General features: G+C 39.1%; 1 protein-coding gene across 1 annotated transcript in view; it reads right to left on the bottom strand.

Moving 5' to 3' along the window:
• LOC150077536 (choline/ethanolamine kinase-like) overlaps positions 1-21011 on the bottom strand; it is a 106063-nt gene that overhangs the window by 70540 nt on the left and 14512 nt on the right. Inside the window, exon 4 of the mRNA XM_090386510.1 lies at positions 8313-8432. Within this exon, the coding sequence (XP_090242636.1) occupies positions 8313-8432 (120 nt within the window). The remainder of the gene's footprint in view (positions 1-8312; positions 8433-21011) is intronic.

Raw genomic sequence — 21011 nt, 5'->3', positions numbered from 1 at the left:
CAACAGGATCTGGAAAGGTTGAGCAGATGGGCTGAGAGGTGGCAAATGAAGTTTAACATTGACAAATGTAAAGTACTACATATGGGAAACAGCAACCCCAGAGCAACGTATCAACTCTGTGGTACTACACTGACAGTAGCAGAGAATGAAAAGGATCTGGGGGTAATTGTGCAGGCAGATATGAAGTTCTCTGAGCAGTGCAGATGGGCTGCAAGAGTAGCTCATAGTGTCTTGTCAATAATATACAGGAATTTTTCTAGCAGGGATAAGGCGGTGATTATTCCCTTTTATAAGGCAATGGTGAGGCCACACGTTGAGTACTGTATACAGGTCTGGAGGCCTCATTTCAAGAAGGATGTAGAGCTGCTGGAATGATACAGAGAAGGGCAACAAGATTAGTGAATGGAACAAAGGGTTGCTCTTACGAAGAAAGGCTTTAAGTTTTGCAAATTACAGTGTCTGGAGACTAGGCACCGGCGAGGTGATCTGATAGAGGTGTATAAAGCCTTGAATGGTTTGAGCATGCTCAATGCTGATGGGATTCTTTCTCTTGCTCAGAAGAATCACCTGAGAGGGCATAAATTCAAACTGAGCAAAGACAGATGTAGGATAGATGTGTGGAAGTTTGCCTTTAGCCAGAGGGCAGTTGGTTGTGGAAATTGACAGCCTTGTTGTGGAAATTGACAGCCTAAATAAATTTAAGACTCAGCTACACAGGTATTTCGAACGAATGGAGGGGTGAAATGGAAGTGGTTTTTTTTTTTTGGCTGATGCTGCATAAGCTTGCTTTCTTGCATCATATACCTCTGCTAATACTAAAGGGGTGCACTTACGAAGAAAGGCTTAAGTTCTGCAAGTTGCAGCATCTGGAGACTAGGCACCTGCAAGGTGATCTGATGAGGTGTATAAGGCCTTGAATGGTTTGAGCAGGCTCAATGCTGACAGGATACTTCTGCTTGCTCAGATTAAGAACCTGAGGGGGCATAGATTCAAATTGAGGAAAGAGAGTTGTAAAATAGATGTATGGAAGTTTGCCTTTAGCCAGCAGGTAACTGATTGCTGGAACAGACTTCCATCTATTGTTTGAAGTTGATAGCTTAAAGAAATTTAAGGCTGAACTAGACAAACATTTGGAGTGACTGGATGGGTGAAATGAAAAGGGATTTTTTCTTTTTTTTTTTTTTTGGCTGATGCTGTATGAGCTTGCTTTCTTGCATCATATACCTCAACTATGCAAATATAATAGCAAATATTCTTTGATCAGTGAGAGTGTGGTTCACCAGACAAAAAAACTTGAGTTTATGAAATAAAACCCTGCAGTCCTCACTAATGACCTACTAACTCAGCAGATTTGTGACAAAATGTCAAAAGTTCCTTCTGTAATGACAAGTGATGTAAAATGAGAACAAATAACGCGGGAGAGTGGCAATCATAACCACTGGGCTAACCATAAAAGTATTGAAACAGCCATCAAAGAATTAGAAATTCCTCGTGTGACTGTATTTGTATACCCATAAGCTGCAAATATTACATATGATAAAGCCTGATGATAATAATTAAAGCAAATAAGAAATAAAAAACATAATTATAAAAAAATTTCATGAAATATATTCTTCAACAAATTTGGCTTTCCATGTTTTTTTTATTATTATTATTAGCCGTATGGTGCAAGGAAGCCTGAAGCTTATGGCAAAAAAAAAACCCAGGCAAAAAAAAATCAAAAAAAATCTGAATTACCCTGTGAGAGAGAAAGAGAGAGAGTAGTAGGGCATTGCCAAGAAAGAAAAGAATAATGATATCCAGCTCAGGACCCTGGGTGTGCCAAGCCCATACTCACCAGATGTGAGCCCCTGGGGTTAATTGGAATTTACAACAAATATAATATTCACCTTCACAATGGTGGGACTGTTAGTAACCCTGGGTATACCCCTGTGTACAAGTCCTGAAATGTGGCACCTAGTATATTGGAGGTAACTACCCAGATGTGAACCAACATAAGCAGGGGTCGAAGTGTGGCATCCACATCACACAGAAGAATGTCACCCCTTTGTGTTACCAGACAAAGGTGGTACTCGGTGGTAACTCTAATCAAAGAGTCCAATACCATCATTTTGCTTACTGGAGTAATGAAGTGGTGAAACCCATTTTTAGTCTCCAGAGCAAAGATACAGCAACCCATCTCTTCCATCATACAGTATAAGTGATGTCTTTTGAGGTTATGATAGCCATCATGGCGAGATCTGATCTTCCTTAAATTTTGAGGGTACAGCTCTAATATGGTGTTCACAGGGCAGCCGTCAGATAGTCCATGGAACTGAACCTATTGGTAACTCTCTAGTAGATAACTAGATCAGTTAGTGTATAATTTTGCTGCTTGTACTCTGCCAGATAGTGACTGGAGGGAGACCAAAGAGTCAATACAAATGCTAATAGTATTTGGCAGTCAAGGGCTCGAACCCCAGTCCACTCAAAGAGCATGTGCTACTGCGGACACATTAAAATAAAATTTTAATGTGTTCCTCACTCTTTGCTGTGAATGGCCCGACATCCACAGGATCACAGCCGAAGGTCCCAACCTGACCATGGACATATCAAATCCCCCATGAAATTCTGAGTGACTGAAGACATTATGTCAAATATATTATGGTGTAAAAGTAAACCTCAAAAGATAAAATTTTAATAAAAACACGATGACGAGATGAAACCAATTTATGAAAATTTCCTCCCTTAAGTGGACTTACATCTTGTTCACAGGTTGGAAAACTGATGAGAGGTGAGAGGTATGTGTGTGTGTGCTACAACTAATAGGAGATTAATTGTTATTTCAATTTATAGCATGGAAAGCCAATGGACTTACATTTATAGCATGGAAAGCCAATTCTGATGCTGCAGCATGCGATGCCCGGACTGATGCAGCATGCTGCCTTAGTCTTAGATCCAAAGTACACCTGCTTGATCCTACAGAGTCACAATCACCACACAAAATGATTGGGCAGCCCTGAAGGCTTCTATAGATTTAAGGTATGAGGCCTTGGCAACTGAAATACAAACCAGACATTTTAACAAAGTACAGACGTTACAAAGCTCTAATCAGACTCATAGCAATACAACTGATATCCCTACATGTGGGTGCAATGTACCACCTGCAACTTCTTTGCATGTGAATAATATGGTTACACAAAACCAGAACAGCAACCAAAATTAAACTCACTCCCTATCCACACAGTCGAAGTGCAATGTGCTTTCACATGGTCAGGATCCTTTCTTCACACACATTATTAGGGCATCAAGTTTCCCTCTTAGAGAAAGGGTTAAATTATAATTTACCTCCACATATACTTCCTAAAAAAACAGTTGGTAGTGGATTTGTAATTTTGCCTTAGGGATATCCAGCAAAAAGATTTATTGATTCAACAGGCAAACCATGTTATAAACAGCTTAAACACTCTGCAGTTACCAAGGTTAAATAAAAATGAAACTGTAGCCTTATGGAAACTACTTGAGAACAATGATATTGCCACACAGAGGGCTGATAAGGGGGATACAATAATGGTTGTCCTTAACAAGACAGACTACATTAATAAATTGGATAATATTATGATGGACAGTTCTACCTATTAAGAGGCTGACACCACCATATTTAATAATCCTGTCAATTAATACAATGAATCTCTTACCTTATATCGAAAAAGAGATTATATATCGATGGCCCAATTAAAACAGCTTAAGACTAGAACAAATAATATACCTGTACTTTTCGGACATTTTTATTTACACATTTCTCTTTATTTGTATAGGCAAAGGTTAAGCCAACATAATGCTCACTTTCAATACTGTATGTTGGGTACAACAAACAAGTCTTTACATATTTCTATGCCACCATGTGGTCATTTGCTGATGAGCCCCTCCCCAGCATCCCCTGCAAGGCCCAAATCGCTTGCCGCCTCCGTAGCCAGGTGGGAAGGAGCAGTGCGTAACACACACACTTCTTGATTAGACCGGGGTTCGAGCCCGTCACCACCACATACGGAGGATGCGGAAAGGTCAGAAATGACCACCGCATATTCACGGAGCAATATGGCCTTAGTTGCTAATGCTCCTAAAAAAAAAAAAAAAAAAAAAAACAAATAACCAACCAAGCCCAAATCGCCAAAATTTTTAAGTCTGTAGCTGCACAAAATGTAGCTCACCTCTTGCACCAAATCCCCTTATAGGAGATAGTAATAGATGACACTACAGGCTGAATATTGTTATATTCCAAGGCTATTGCATTTTTAAAACTAATATCATTATAATAATTTTTCTTTTGTCTATGCAATACCTCCAGATCATCACCTGTTCCTACGATTTGTGCGTCAAGAAGGACCAGGGACTCACCTCTTGCACACAGAAGGTCAGGCTTATGTACCCCTTCCATAGTATTGAAACATGGTTCTTTACAAACCTGCCAGCCCTTCTGTCAGAGCCTGTTCATCACAATATCTATAACAGCATCATGGCATCACACTCTCAAGCCATGAGTTCTTATGCACTGTTGTGATATGTGGGTGAGCAACTCGATCGATTTGCATCCAGCTCTGTATATTCTCTCCATACTGCATCCTCTAGATGTCCTTGAGAGGGTAGGGAGAGCATTTATCCTCGTTCTTATGAGGTCTATATATGTATGGCCGGACAACAATTTGGTTCTGTCACTCACCCACTGGTGCTGAGAGTGGACTTTTGCTGATTCCTTTAAGCCCCAACCATTGAAGGAGTCATGCAAGAGGCAGGTCCACCGCCCCTCCACAGACGCCTTTGAGTCTAAGCATACAGATCCATCTTACTGTAGCTTTCGTATTTTTCCCAACTCTGACTCGACATAAGGTAAGTTAGCAATATGACGAGTTAATGCTGAAGATGAATACCAGAGCTTCTCCAGCCTATTCTTCTTCAACAGAGGGATAGTCCACTTATAAGACAGGATCCCCAAACCTCCTTCAGGAATGCTGGCACGAATGTAAGCCCGGCTGGAAGGCGTCAAAAAGATATTATATCTCGATTGCCCAATTAAAACAGCTTAAGGCATGAACAAATAATGTACTTGTACTTTTCAAACAGGTAAAGCTTCACAAACCAGGTCCCCCATTCGACCTATAATCTCCTGTAAGAACTCCGCATTCTTACCCTTGGCTACACATCTGTATCACATTATAAAACCTTTCAGACAAGTGCTGAAATTCATATTAAGAGCTACAATACCTTATTCACTAATCTAAAAGATCGCAAGATTGGGCACAACGTTAAACTGTTTTCATTGTACGTTACTTCAATATATACAAACATTAATGAATACGTGTTAAATATAATTTGTGATCTTTTGAATGATGCTACTATTGGCATTAATCAGACCAGGTTACCTAAGAAAAAAAGTTTTTAATTTAGTTACATTTTTGACCGAAGTGAATTACATTTCTTTCCAGGACAGAATTTATAAACAAAATTCTGGTTTGCCGACAGGCCTAAGCCTCAGTGGCCTAATAGCAGAGATTTATTTAGACAAAATTGAGCATATACATTTAACACCATTTCTCCCCTGTATATGTAGTATGGGGGATACCTAGATGATATACTTATCATCACGGATGATATTACTACAAATGTTTTACAGACATTTAATAACATCCATATGAAATTGAAATTTACACTGAAAAGTGTGACTCCACTTATATAGGATCGACCAGGTGTACTTTGGATCTGAGAGTAAGGCAATATGCTGCATCGGTTCGGCATCCTTTCCTCATTTCTGATTTATGGTTGTTTGCATGCATGCGCAATAACAATTAATCTCCTATTAGTATCGTAGCACACACATACCTCTCATCGGTTTTCCAAACTGTGAACAAGACATGAGTCGAAAAGCTAAGTCCACTTAAGGGAGGAAGTTTTCATAAATTTTCATTAACGTTGTTGTTGTTGTATTAGGGTTTTTGGAGCATCAGCAACTAAAGTCGTACAGCTCCATATATACTGTCTGTAAATTGTGTATGCTCCGTGATCCATTTTCTGTTTGCTGGAAAAACTCAAGTTTCTGGGGGGGGAAGGACCATGCTACTCTCGCTTGAAACCAACTAACTCAGCCATGCTGTGAAAAAGGCCCACAAAAGTTCCTCACATCATTGACGGGATTCAAACTCGGGTCTTTTCCAACTGGTGTGGGGAGGACGGACGTTCTACCAACTGTGCTACCCATGAGGGAACCATTTTAATGCATTAATGCAATGCATTTGTGGCCTTTTTATGTCTCTGATTGTGGTAATACATATTGGGTAGTGCTAAAGGTATAATTTTAATGCACAATAACCTGATGAAGAGAAAAAATAAGTTTGCAACATGGCATTATTACTGTAACATCTCATATTACCTACTCGTCCAGTGAAGAGCGAACAAAAATTTTCCAACCAATGCAGTCTGAATGATGGCACTAAGCTGGGAATAAATAACAACAAGTCTTCTCTATCATGGAAGTGTTACTTATTCAAAAGTGCAAGGTTAAGCAAGTCACAAGGGATTTTACAATATGAAATGTTATACTAATGGTGCTATATTGCAAACTTCATGTGCTCATTTTGTGAGATTAAAATTATGCTTTTCAACACTACACAATATATATGTACTAAATAAATAACCTTTATCGTGATATTTGAAAAGCAATATGTACAATGCATATCACAGCTGGGCCCAAGGGTTTAACAGCACAAAATGACAAGGGATGAACTAGCAAGGATTAAACAAACTATTTACAACACAGCAAGGTAGGCTTAAGAATAGCGAATATTACAAAATAACATATATAAAGAGGAGTTCCTGGAGTGTAGCAACAGTTTTTTTTGGTTAATAGAGTACAAATGACAAAAATCTTATGAAACAGGATATATCAAAGCTATAATACTCACTATTTAGGATTATTTATTGATATGCCTTATCGGAAAGAAATTTTTGGAAGTTACAATCTATTGACAGTTAATGACAGATTTTGGAAAGGGAGGAATCTGTCCATCAAGGCGAATCTATATTTCTTTGCTGTGAGTGATGTCACGAAATTAAGGTGAGGCCGGGGATTATCAAGTTCTCCAGATGCTGCATTCAGTGACTTCTATGGTGAAACATTTAATCATGAATGCTAGTCTTCGTTCACGAATCAAGGATAGCACATCCTGATGTTTAAAGTTTCAGCCATTTCAATCATGCTAAGGTCTGAAGGGAAATGACTCATTTCATGAGCCAGTAGTTGTCAGGCCAGTGAGCCCCAAATCTGGCCAGTAGAGTATTGCACAACATATGGTTGAGATCATATACCTGCTGACAATTGCCTGATCTCTTATGTAGAGTAGTTGCTGACAAGGCATCAGCAAATGTGGAGGGAAAGGTTTCCTTTTGGGATATTTAAATTAGCCATATTTTGAAACTTCAGGTGCACTATTGCACAGTGAGGCCTCCAATTAAAACCAGTGTGGGGAGGACGGACGTTCTACCAACTGTGCTACCCATGAGGGCACCATTTTAATGCATTAATGCAATGCATTTAAAGACATCTTGAACAGTAACTTTAAAAACATCTTTTTAAAATTACTGTTCAAGAATTACACTTAGGTTTCATTAAAATTTCTGCTGTTTCAAACTTACTGTGTTTTTGTCCTTTCTGGAAGTGGTTATATCATCGAAGCCCCACAACTGGAAAACAACTATGTTTGGATTCCATTAACAATTTGAGGAATTTTCAAAAGGATTTTTTCACAATGTGGCCAATTTAGTTGGTCTCAAGCAAGGGTTGCATGGTTTTACATTAGAAATTTGGGTGTTTCATTTGTCAAACAGGCAAATCAATCAGAGAATATACAAAATTACAGACAACTGTTGTCGCCTGATACCCTTAGTTTCTTTGGCACTTAATGCTCACCTACTAACATTTGTTTCCATTGAAATGTTGCCAGTCACGTTACTCTGATCCAATAAATACGAGCATTAATGCAGCAGTTAAGTCCTAACTGACATTCTGGTGACTCAAATTGTTGCTGCTGTTATACATATTTGTATAATTATACTGTTCTAGTATTCCTCAAATCTTAACATTATTTCCTAGTTTACAAAAGAGCAGTGCCTCTGAAAAGTTTTCATAAAGAAAAATGGAATGTTTAAAATGTAATTCAGCTATTAAAGTTATTAAAGAGCATGTTTTCTAGACATTCCATGTCTAGAAAACATGCTCTTTAATAACTTTTCTAGTTTTACTTGTTGGTAATTATTTACATTAGAGTATGTTAAGTACTTACTTTAGCCACTCGAGTTCCTCTTCATAATTTATGTCTAACAATCTAGAAGCCAAAGCTCGAAGTTTTGGAGGCAAATTATCCATACAAGTATGGACATCGCTATGAAAAGTGTGTGCCCATCTGAAAAACATTTAGTAGCCATACTTTTTAAATAGTCACTACATTTTGTTAAATATCAGCTATTTATATACAGTGGCGACCAAAAAACCTGCATCACTTGTGAATTTTGCAAATAATGTGTTTTGCACTGCATTGTGGGGTGCAGAAATGTTCAAAATGCATTTGTTAGATGGGATATATATCTCTGTGAATGAAATAAAATAAAAAGACCCCACCTGATATACCTAACTGCCATAAATATCTTCCCAAAGGGTAAAATCCATAATTAATGGAAAAATTAGAAATCATGACAACCAAACATACATTTTATTGCATTTACGTGTACAAACTGAAATGACAAGTTAACATAATAGTATTATGTACTGTAAATCAGCAAAATAAGTTTTCAATATTTTGTTGTTCCTCCTCAAGTTGCAATTACAGCCTTGCAACAATCTGGCACAGAGTTAATCAACTTCTGGATATACGGTTGCCCAATTTCGTGGTATCACACCCTTACAATGCTCTCCTGCAACTGAATCTTACTTGTTGGCTCCTTCTGAGAAATTTTAGATTACAATATGTACCAGTAATTTTCAATAGGGTTCAAATTTGAACTGTTGCCGGGCCAGTCCAACACTAATGCCAGCATTTCTGAGGTATGACTGCACCTTAAGGGAGAAAAACAAGGGAAAACATTGGTGTAAATATGTTTTAAGCCTTGTGAGACAAGAAGACAACCTCATCATTAAATCTAAATAGCATAAAACTGACCAATTTTGCTGTGTGGCAAGGTGCTGAGTCCTGTTGAAAAATGCAGTTTTGGAAGTCTGTGTGGTGATCCCCTAGTAACAGGTTTCAGGCACTCCTCCAAGGTAGCAATGTAGGTTTCTGCATTCACTGTTCTTAAACTTAATTCAATAAACTTAATTCGCCCCACCCCTTTGCTTGTTATGCATCCCCAGACCATCTGACCGGCAGGGAACTTTACAATCCGTGTTATGCAGTCAGGATGGTATGCCTCCGATTTTCGTCTTCTGACATATCGCTTCCTATCCGAGCCATGCAGGTTGAATTTTGATTCATCAGAAAAGATGACGGTGTCCCACTGCTCTTTTGTCCGTGAAACATGCATTTTAGCCCAAGCAAGTCACTTCTTCCTCATTTGTTGGGTTAACATAGGCTTCTTCTTGGGCTGATAGGCATGCAGACCACATTCCAAAAGCCGTTGTTGTTGTTGTTATTTGGTTTTTAGGAGCATTACCAACAAAGGCCATATTGGTGGTCACAGGCTCAAACCCTGGTCTAATCAAGAAGAATGTGCTACGCACTGCTGCTCTTGCCCACCTGGCTACAGAGGCACCCCAAAAGCCATCTTTGGATAGTTTGTGCACTTGTTTCAACACCAGAGGCCATTCCAAAGTCCAGCTTTAGATCAGGAGCACTAGCATGGCGATTATGATGGCATAGCCGTTTCAAATATCGATCTTATGGCCTGATCCAGGTCTTTTCTTCACATCACCGGTTTCACGCTTTAGTTTCAGACGCCTCTGTAGCCAGGTGGGAAGGAGCAGCAGTGCGTAGCACACGCTTTTGATTAGACCGGGGTTCAAGCCCGTCACTACCAAATACAGAGGATGCGGAAAGGTCAGGGAATGACCACCGCATATCCCGGAGCAATATGGCCTTAGTTGCTAATGCTCCTAAAAAACCAAATAACAATAACAATAGCTTTAGTTTCAGCACCAAGGATACTGTTCACTGGTGGCCTATTTTATCAGCGATAGCACGTGTAGAATATCCTTCCTGGGACAGAGGAACAGCTACATTTTTTTTTCTTGGTGTCAACTGAACATATGGAACCATGCTTACACATCTGCAAAACAGGATACTAATGAGTGTGTATACCCTTCCAATGCCGTATTTATAGAAACGTCTGATGCAATACCTTGCAATTACTGTCTGATGCAATAGAAGCATTATCTGATACAATACCTTTGCCTTGTGACAAACAAAATAACTATAATCAAACAATATCTTATACATTTCACTACAAATGTTACTTTTTTTAAGGTGATGCATTTTTTTTGTCTGCCACTGTAGTTTTAGAAGATATGTAATCGTCATATATGAGTGGTTTTGGGTTTTTTTTAGGAGCATTAGCAACTAAGGCCATATTGCTCCGGGGATATGCGATGGTCATTCCCTGACCTTTCCGCATCTTCCGTATTTAGTGGTCACAGGCTTGAACTCTGGTCTAATCAAGAAGCATGTGCTACGCACTGCTGCTACTGCCCACCTGGCTACAGAGGCACCTATATGAGTGGTAACAACTGCCAGAGTAATGAACTGGTGCACTATGGCTATAGTTGCCGACACACATAACAAATCCCCAAACAAACAAGTAATGAACATTCTATTAAATTGCATTTCTAGAATAATTTAAAAATGAAGTCAAAAAAGACTAATACAATTTGAATAAATAAACTGATGGTTAAATAGCTTCTTCTGTTTGGAAAAAAGGCTGGTTAGTCTTTACAATCTAATAACCCTTCCTATTGATTGTTGTCAGTAATAGTGATGATATGCCTAGCCCACTATGGTCAGTCTTAGGGTGGTTATCCCCATTTTGCCGCTGTTTTAAAATCGGAAAATGAGTATCCAATTTTAAAACAAAGGCAAGGGAGTGATAAACACTCTAACTAAGACTAACCATTGCATGCAAGGTGTGTCAATCATTGCTACTCACAGCGATCAATCGGAAGGGGTACCAGATTGTAAAGACTAACAAAAAGGGCAAATGTAATTACAGTCAGTCCTCGTATAACACGTGTTTACATTACACGAATTCGATCATACACGATTTATAAATAGGGGAACGATATCTTATATAACACGAACCGAATTTGCTTATACACTATTCGCCTTTGTGTTTACAAGAAATGGCAGTCGAACGCAAAATCACCCCAACTGAACGCAACACGATAGGAATGAAGAGGAGATTCTGAAAATGTATTTATGTTTTTTTATATCAGTGAAGGGGAAACACATTTCACCATAATAACGTAAAATTCCAGCTATCGGTATTATCGCGAATGCAATTAGATCGAGTTTACTACCAGTTTATAACAGATTCCACTAGCAGAAACGCAACTGGAAATTGTTTTTATTGTTTTATGGTAGTAACCCCTAGAAATGTGCTTTAGTAAAATGTGAGGTGTTAATAGTGTATCTTTACGGTGGGTTAAGAGTTGGCAACACTAAGCCTGATACATTTTCACAAGTGCTGATGGCTTTAATAGCTTGGAAAAAGGTGTTCCTTATGTAGTAAGCCATTTTTTAGCCATATTTAGCCGCTTTATTGTCCAATTGATACATCAAATTATTTACTATAAGTAGCTTATAGACCTAGTCAGGATCGTTAGTTTATTCTGAATTGAGACAGCAAGATTTGGAAGTTAATTAATACTTAATTATCCGTAGATTTACAGTTCGTAACTTGCGCCATTGTTATACGATACATTATATTCCGAACTAGATAGCTTTAGTATAGTATACATGTGTATAGTTTAGTATATAATATAATATTGTCAATTAATCAGCAAAATCTACTTATTTTGTTAAACTTCGTTGTCAATTAAATTGTACTTTTAATTAAATACATACGACTTAGAGTACAAACGAAACATAATTAATTAATACATAACTTGATACGGAAGTTATATAAACCAAACTCGTAGATAATATTTGATACTGAAAAATATATATAGCGTTATAACTGTGTTTGGATACAAGTTTAGGGTTATAATTTTGCATTTAATTTTATTGAAACCAACAGCATTTAATTTTATTGAAATTAAATCGAAGTCATGACTCAGACCAGAGCAGCAAAGCAAAAGGCTCAAGCTAATTGGAGTGCTGTGGCTCAGAGGAGAACTGGGGGGGGGGGGGGGGGGGGGGCAGTTGCCTTATAAATCACAGCCTGTTAAAATGCACTGCTTGTATGATGCTTGTGGATCAATCGGGTACGGGACATGATTTTGCCATGGGGGATGTCTTTGTGTATGCGCGATGCAAGGAGTGTAACGAAATCAGGCAACAACTCAGCGTTGTTATGGGTCTATATGAGAGTTTGAAGGCCAGGGTGGATGACCTCGAAGGATTTAAAGTGAGGGCCCATCAAGTTCTCAGCTGCCCACATCAACGCCAGAGCTTGCACTTGTCATCACGCAACACAGCGGCAACCCCCAAGGCAGAATGCGCAGTTCCCACAGGAACTAGTAGTTGTTGGTGACTCTATTGTCAGGGGAAATGGAGAACATGCTTTGTAAAAAGGATAGGTGGAACAGGACCAGGGTATGTCTGCTAGGGGAAAAAATCGATGACATTGTAGAGCAGATAAAATCTTTTATGGGCACAAAAGGTGATACTGTTATACATATTGGTACTAATGACATTAAGAGTAGGAGACCTGCAGAATTACTTAACAAGTAGAGGTCAATGTTGAAAAAAAGTCACGAGTTACGGTTAAATTTGAAAGTGTCTCCAATTCTGCCCAGACACAATAGGAGGGAGTATATGATGAGAGCCTTGTCGATCAATTCAGCCCTGGAAAGATTGTGCAAGGCTCAAGGGGTAGAATTTTTTTCAGCCTGCTCTGTACTTGTTAACAGGAGAGACTTTTTTTATTTTACAGGGATGGGATACATTTAAATAGAAAGGGTGAAAGAATATTTGCTGATGCTATCGAGGCAGTGTTAAGTGGGTCAGAAAACTGCTAGTTTGGGGGGGGTTACAAGGACTAATAGATTAACAGTAGCCACTGGGAGAGGTGAAAGTAATTCTTGCACTGCTTCTATTGGAATGAGCAGAAGCCTGGAAAACAAGATGCAGGATATTTCAACGACTGCTGGAAGTCAATGCGGTACAAGTAAACACATGGGTTGTGTTAGGGTAGCTAAGAAAAAGAACAGGTGCATGTATACTTCCGTGTACTCCAATGCTAGGAGTTTGGTAAATAAATCCGATGAATTTGAGGTATTGCTCAAAGCATCAAAGGCGGATATTGTTGGGATATCAGAGATGTGGGGTCACACAGATATAAGGAATGCAGAACTCGAATTTGGGGTGTACAGAAAAGATAGACAGGATAGGAAGGGAGGACGGGGTTATGCTATTAGTTAAGAAACGCATAAAATCCAAGGAAGTGAAGCCAGTCAACATCGCTGGACAGTGCAGTGTCGAGTAACTTTGGTGTGACATAAGCATTGGGAGATCAAAATTGAGAGTAGCAGTGTGCTATAAGCCTAATGACTCTGATGAGTATAATAAGAAACTGTGGGCCAGTAACTCAGAGAGTCTTATAATGGGGGATTTTAATTTCCCAGATATTGACTGGAATTTGTGGGTTGGTCACTCACACACTAGCAAGGCTTTTGTGGATTTATTGGATGATTGTTTTCTACATCAGCATGTTCAGGAGGCAAAAAGAAGGAATAATACTCTTGATTTGATTATCAGTAGTGATTCTTCATGCATTAAGAATCTGCAGATAGAGGAACCACCAGGTGGCAGTCATCACAGTGTGCTGAAGTGGGATTTACTCAAAGAGGTAACTACCATCAGGGGTAAAGGGAAGAGTTATTGCTTTTGTAAAGGCGACTACGATGGTCTGAGACAGTATTTAAATTCTATACAATGGGACCAACTGATGATGTTACCAACAGCAAATTCAAAATGGAAAGCGTTCAAAGAACTTATCTTGGAAGCTACTAGGCTTTGCATACCAACTAAGAAATATTGTTCAAGGTTTAGGCCTAAATGGATGTCAGATAAACTAATGAGACATATGGCAGAGAAGAAAAATGCTTGTGATACATATGAATTAACACTTGACACAGAAGCCTATGGTAGATATAAGTTGATCTGCAACCAAGTTACAAAGGAGATTAGGCAGACGAAGGCAGATTACGAGAAATCTTTGGCAAGGGATGCAAAGAAAAACAGAAAAGAGTTCTTTACTTATGTAAACTCTAGAAGTAAGGGGATGAATCAGATTAGCATTAGCATTAGCATTAGTAGAGGCATATGATGCAAGAAAGCAATCTTATTCAGCATCAGCCAAAAAAAAAAAAAAAAAAAAACACAACACTCCCATTTCACCCCTCCGTTCGCTCGAAATACCTGTCCAGTTGAGCTTTAAATTTGTTTAGGCTATCAACTTCAACAACAAGTGATGGAACTCGGTTCCACCAAACAACCACCCGCTGGCCAAAGGCAAATTTCCGCACATCTATCCGACATCCGTTCTTCCTCAATTTGAATTTATGCCCTCTGAGCTGATTATTCTGAGCAAGATGAAGAATCCCATTGGCATTGAGCATGCTCAAACCATTCAAAGCCTTATACACCTCTATCAGATCACCTCGCCGGTGCCTAGTCTCCAGACTCTGTAATTTGCAAAACATAAGCCTTTCTTCGTAAGAGCAACCCTTTGTTCCATTCACTAATCTTGTTGCCCTTCTCTGTACCCGTTCCAGCAGCTCTACATCCTTCTTGAAATGAGGCCTCCAGAGCTGTATACAGTACTCAAGATGTGGCCTAACCATTGCCTTATACAAGGGAATAATCACCTCCTTATCCCTGCTAGAAAAATTCCTGTATATCATTGACAAGACACCATGAGCTACTCTTGCAGCTCGTCTGCACTGCTCAGAGAACTTCATATCTGCCTGCACAATTACCCCCAGGTCCTTTTCATTCTCCACCACTGTCAGTGTAGTACAACAGAGTTGATACGTTGCTCTGGGGTTACTGTTTCCCATATGTAGTACTTTACATTTGTCAATGTTAAACTTCATTTGCCACCTCTCAGCCCATCTATTCAACCGTTCCAGATCCTGTTGCAGCAGCATAGAGTCAGTAGTGTCCTTAACAACCCTGCCAACCTTTGTGTCATCTGCAACTTGGACATTAAACTTGATATACCGTCATCAATATCATTCATAAACAGCGAAAACAACAACGGACCCAACACTGAACCCTGAGGAACTCCACTAATAACATTAGTCCACATTGAGCAGTGTCCATTGATTACCACTCTCTGTCTTCTGCCACTCAACCATCCCCTTATCCATAGCAGCAATTTGCCTCCAATGCCACACTGCTCCAATTTGTGCAGCAGTCTTCCATGAGCAACAGTATCAAAAGCCTTTCTAAGATCCAAATATATAATATCAAAGTTATTCCCTGCATCCAGTTCTTTTGTGACTACATCATAGTATCCAATCAAATTGGTAAGGCAAGACCTGCCCTTAACAAAACCATGCTGCGTCTGAGCTATAACTGAATTCTTGTCCAGATGATCCTGCAGTGCTTCTTTAACCAGTGCCTCCATTAATTTACCTGGAACAGAAGTTAAACTAACAGGTCTATAATTACTTGTGTCAGCCTTTGATCCTCCTTTGTGAATTGGGGTTACATTTGCACATCTCCAGTCTATGGGTACCTCCCCTGAGTCCAAAGAAGCTCTCATAATTATGGCTAGGGGTTTGCTTACTTCCTTTGCTGCCTCCTTTAATATAACTGGATAGATCCCATCCATCCCAGGTGCCTTTTTTATGTTTATCCTCAACAATCTCTCCTCCACTTTCCTCTCAGTTATTACAAAATCATCCAGCTCACTGCCAATGTTTACTTTACCTACATCATTCTCCTTCCTGAATAACTCCTCATGTGTGAATGTAGATGCAAAATACTCGTTTAGATTGTTAGCCACCTGAGCAGGATCCTCAACTGTTGAATCATCAATATCCAGTGGACCAATCTGATTCATCCCTTTCCTTCTTGAGTTTAAATAGGTAAAGAACTCTTTTCTGTTTTTCTTTGCATCCTTTGCCAAGCATTTTTCGTAGTCTGCCTTTGCCTGCCTAATCTCCTTTGTGACTTGGTTACAGACCAACTTATATCTATCATAGGCTTCCATGTCACCCATTAATTTGTATGTATCCCATGCATTTTTCTTCTCTGCCACATGTCTCATTAGTTCATCTGACAACCATTTAGGCCTAAACCTTGAACAATATTTCTTAGTTGGTATGTAAAGCCTGGTAGCCTCCAAGATTAGTTCCTTGAATGCTTCCCATTTTGAGTTTGCTGTTGGTAACATCATCAGTTGGTCCCACTGTATAGAATTTATCTGCAGATTCTTAATGCATGAAGAATCACTACTGATAATCAGATCAAGAGATTGGTCCACTTGATATCGATACTTCAACTGTTGATGATCCTGCTTAGGTAGCTAACAAATTAAATGAATATTTTGCAACGACATTCACACATTATGAGTTATTCAGCGAGGGGAATGCCAGAAGTGTATTCAACTCTGGCAGTAAGCTGGATAATCTTGTAATAACTGAAAGTAAAGTGGAGGAGAAATTGTTGAAGATAAACACAACAGAGGCACCTGGGTTGGATGGGATCTATCCAGTTATATTAAAGGAGGCAGCAAAGGAAGTAAGCAAACCCTTTGCCATAATTATGAGAGCTTCCTTGGACTCAGGGAGGTACCCATAGACTGTAGATGAGCAAATGTGACCCCAATTCACAAAGAAGGATCAAAGGCTGACACAAGTAATTATAGACCTGGGAGTTTAATTTCTGATCCAGGAAAATTAATGGAGGCACTGGTTAAAGAAGCACTGCAGGATCATCTAGACAAGACTTCAGTTATAGCTCGGACACAGCATGGTTTTGTTAAGGAGAAGTCTTACCTGACCAATTTGATTAGATACTATGATGCAGTCACAAAAGAATTGGATGCAGGGAATAACTTTGATATTATATACTTGGATCTTAGAAAGGCTTTTGATACTGTTGCACATGGAAGACTGGTGAACAAATTGGAACAGTGTGGCATTGGGGGCAAATTGCTGCTATGGATAAAGGGGTTGAATGATAAAGGGATAAAGGGCTGCTATGGTTGAGGGGGAGAAGACAAAGAGTGGTAATCAATGGACACTGCTCATCGTGGACTAATGTTATCAGTGGAGTCCCTCAGGGATCAGTGTTGGGTCCATTATTCTGTTCTGTGTTTATAAATGATATTGATGATGGTATATCAAGGTTAATGTACAAGTTTGCAGACGATATAAAAAAGGTGGCAGGGTTGTTAAGGACACTACTGACGCTATGCTGCTGCTGCTGCAACAGGATCTGGAAAGGTTGAGCAGATGGGCTGAGAGATGGCAAATGAAGTTTAACATTGACAAATGTAAAGTACTACATATGGGAAACAGCAAACGCAGAGCAACGTATCAACTCTGTGGTAATACATTGACAGATGTAAAGAATAAAAAGGACCTGTGGGTTATTGTGCAGGCAGATATGAAGTTCTCTGAGGAGTGCAGACGGGCGGCAAGAGTAGCTCATGGTGTCATATGAATGATATACAGGAATTTTTCTAGCAGGGATAAGGAGGTTATTATTCCCTTGTTTGTATGGGGCAATGGTGAGGCCACACATTGAGTACTGTATACAGGTCTGGAGGCCTCATTTCAAGAAGGATGTAGAGCTGCTGGAACGAGTACAGAGAAGGGCAAAAAAGATTAGTGAATGGAACAAAGGGTTGCTCTTACAAAGAAAGGCTTAAGTTTTGCAAATTACAGTGTCTGGAGACTAGGCACAGGCAAAGTGATCTGATAGAGGTGTATAAAGTCTTGAATGGTTTGAGCATGCTCAATGCTGATGGGATTCTGCTTCTTGCTCAGAATAATCACCTGAGAGGGCATAAATTCAAATTGAGGAAAGACAGATGTAGGATAGATGTGCGGAAATTTGCCTTTAGCCAGCGGGTAGTTGGTTGGTGGAAGAGACTTCCATCCCTTATTGTGGAAGTTGATAGCCTAAATAAATTTAAGGCTCAGCTGGACAGGTATTTCGAACGAACGGAGGGGTGAAGTGAAAGTTTTTTTTTTTTTTGGCTGATGCTGCATAAGTTTGCTTTCTTGCATCATATGCCTCTACTAATGCTAATAAGCCTTAAATGTGACAATAACACCTTGGTTCATCAGTTGGATCGGAGATGTATTGTTTTGAGGTGTGTAAAAAATTTTATATGATTGTTCAAGTCTTCTAAGCTCTCTTAGCTTGGATGTTCTGGCACATTGTCTATTTTCAGAGTACCAATCATCAAAAAGAGGCCTGGTTACCCGAGATTTTTTATTAGCCTTCCAAATTACAGGCAGGCTTGATTTAGGAAAACCTTAATAGCCCTTGGATTTTCTGAATGGTAAACTAAGGAGTTTTAATTTATAATCCGCCGCAGCATTACCACCCAACAATAAAGTTAACCGATTCTGCATGTTTTTTTTTCTTTCGACAAGAAACTTCTTTTAGGCATTCGTTTCCAAAAAAGTCTTGTTTCATTTATGTTCAAAACTCGTTTTTTTTTTGTTTTTTTTTTATGAAAACCCCAAACACGAAAGGTATCAAAATCTATAGTACTTAGTACCGTGCATGGGTTGAAGGAGAAGTATGGCAGGAGTGGGATGGCGGAAACTTTGCTCTAGAGACTAAACATGGGTTTCACCACTTCAAGCCTCCAATAAGCAATAGGTGGTAGATGAAAGTCATCTACCACCTTAAGAGGTGTTGAGCAGTGTAACATCCCTCATCAATAATTCCTGCAAATGTACCTCCAATTCACAAGGAGAGATCAAAAGGTGACATGATTATTACAGACCTGTTAGTTTAACTTCTGTTCCGGCAAAAAATAACCAAGTCACTGCTAAAGGAAGCATTGCAGGATCATCTAGACAAAACCGCAGTAATAATTCAGACACAGCACGGATTTGTTAAGGTAAAATGTTGTCTGACCAATCTGATTGGATACTATGATTGATCACAAAGGAACTGGATGCAGAAAATTATTTTGATATCATATACTTGGATTTCAGGAAAGCTTTTGCTACTATTACACATGGAAGACTACTGTGCAAATTGGAGCAGTGTGGCATTAAGGGCAAGTTGTAACAATGGATAAAAGGATAGTTGAGTAGGAGAAGAGAGAGAGAGTGGTAATCAATGGATACTGCTCTTCATGGGCTCATGTTAGTAGAGTCCCCCAGGGTTCGGTGTTCAGCTCATTGTTTTCTATATCAGTGATATTGATGAAGCTATATCAGGCTTAATATTGAATTTTGCTGATGATACAAAGGTTAGCAGGTTTGTTAATAACAGTAATGACAGTATGCTACTGCAACAGCATCTAGAAAAGTTGGCAGATGGGCTGAGAAGTGAAAACTGACATTTAACACTGACAAATGCAAAGAACTGCATATGGGTAGTAGTAACCACAGAGAAATGTACCATCTGTGTGATACTACACTCAGGATCAGGACAGTGGAGAATGAAAATTGGGCTTTCTGAACAGTGCAGACAGGCGGCCACAGCAGCTCATGGGGTCTTGTCAATGATATACAGGATTTTGCTAGGAAGGATAAAGAGATGATTATCCCCTTGTATAAGGCAATGGTCAGGCCACATCTTGAGTACTGCATACAGGTCTGGAGGCTTTATTTTAAGACGAATGTAGAGTTGCTAGAACGAGTACAGAGAAGGGCAACAAGGCCGGTGAGGGGAACAAATAGGTGCTCTTACGAAGAAAGGCATAAGTCTGCAAATTGCAGCATCTGGAGACTAGGCACCTGCGAGGTGATCTGATTGAGATGTATAAGGAATTGAATGGTTTGAGCAGCAGACTCAATGCTGATGAAATTCTTTCTCTTGTTCAGATTAACAACCTGAGGGACATAAACTCAAATTGAGGAAAGACAGTGGTAGAATAGATGTGTGGAAATTTTCCTTTAGCCAGCAGGTAGTTGATTGCCGGAAGAAACTTCCATCTGTCATTGTGGAAATTGATAGCTTAAATAATTTCAAGGAAGAAGTAGAGAAACGTTTGGAACGAATGGATGGGTGAAATGGGAAGGGTTTTTTTTTTTATATATTGACTGATGTACATGCATCATATGCCACTGCTAATGCTAACAAGTTCTTTTTTGAAGGTTTTGGCTCCATTTTGATCTGCACTTAGGCTTCTCTCTGGATAGCTATGTTGTGTATGTTATAGCGCTTTTTAAATCTATCGAATCAGCTCTTACTAGCGTTAAATGTTTACACATTTTTTTGGAGGTTAACTTTTTTTCAGATCTTCATATATGCTAATCGCTTTTTATTTAATAATAACTGGAACTTATGGGAATTCTAAGTTGTATATTATCTTCAATAAAATTATTTAGAAGTCGCTCCATTTCAATCATGATAGCCGGCTTAGCCCTAGTCAATTTTATTTTCCTGTAGTGGAGCAGTTGTCTTTCCCGATGGTAAAATTAATTCTTTATTTTTTATGATTGTTCTTACAGTTGAAACTGTCAGTCTTAAATTATTGCATACATCCACTCGTCGTTGACTGGAATCGATTCGCTTCAAAACGTCTTATTTAATTTTCAAACTCAATCTTTTTTTTACCTTTGTAGTCTTCGTACCGCGTCTAGACGTTGTTGCTTATCAGCCATTATTTAGCTTGATCGTTTTTCAAAT

The sequence above is a fragment of the Mastigoproctus giganteus genome, chromosome 12, assembly GCF_048544385.1.
Source record: "Mastigoproctus giganteus isolate SK-2022 chromosome 12, ASM4854438v1, whole genome shotgun sequence".
Taxonomy (NCBI): Eukaryota; Metazoa; Arthropoda; class Arachnida; order Uropygi; family Thelyphonidae; genus Mastigoproctus; species Mastigoproctus giganteus.
The sequence above is the reverse complement of the archived record's forward strand: the minus strand, read 5'-3'. Positions and strand labels throughout refer to the sequence as shown.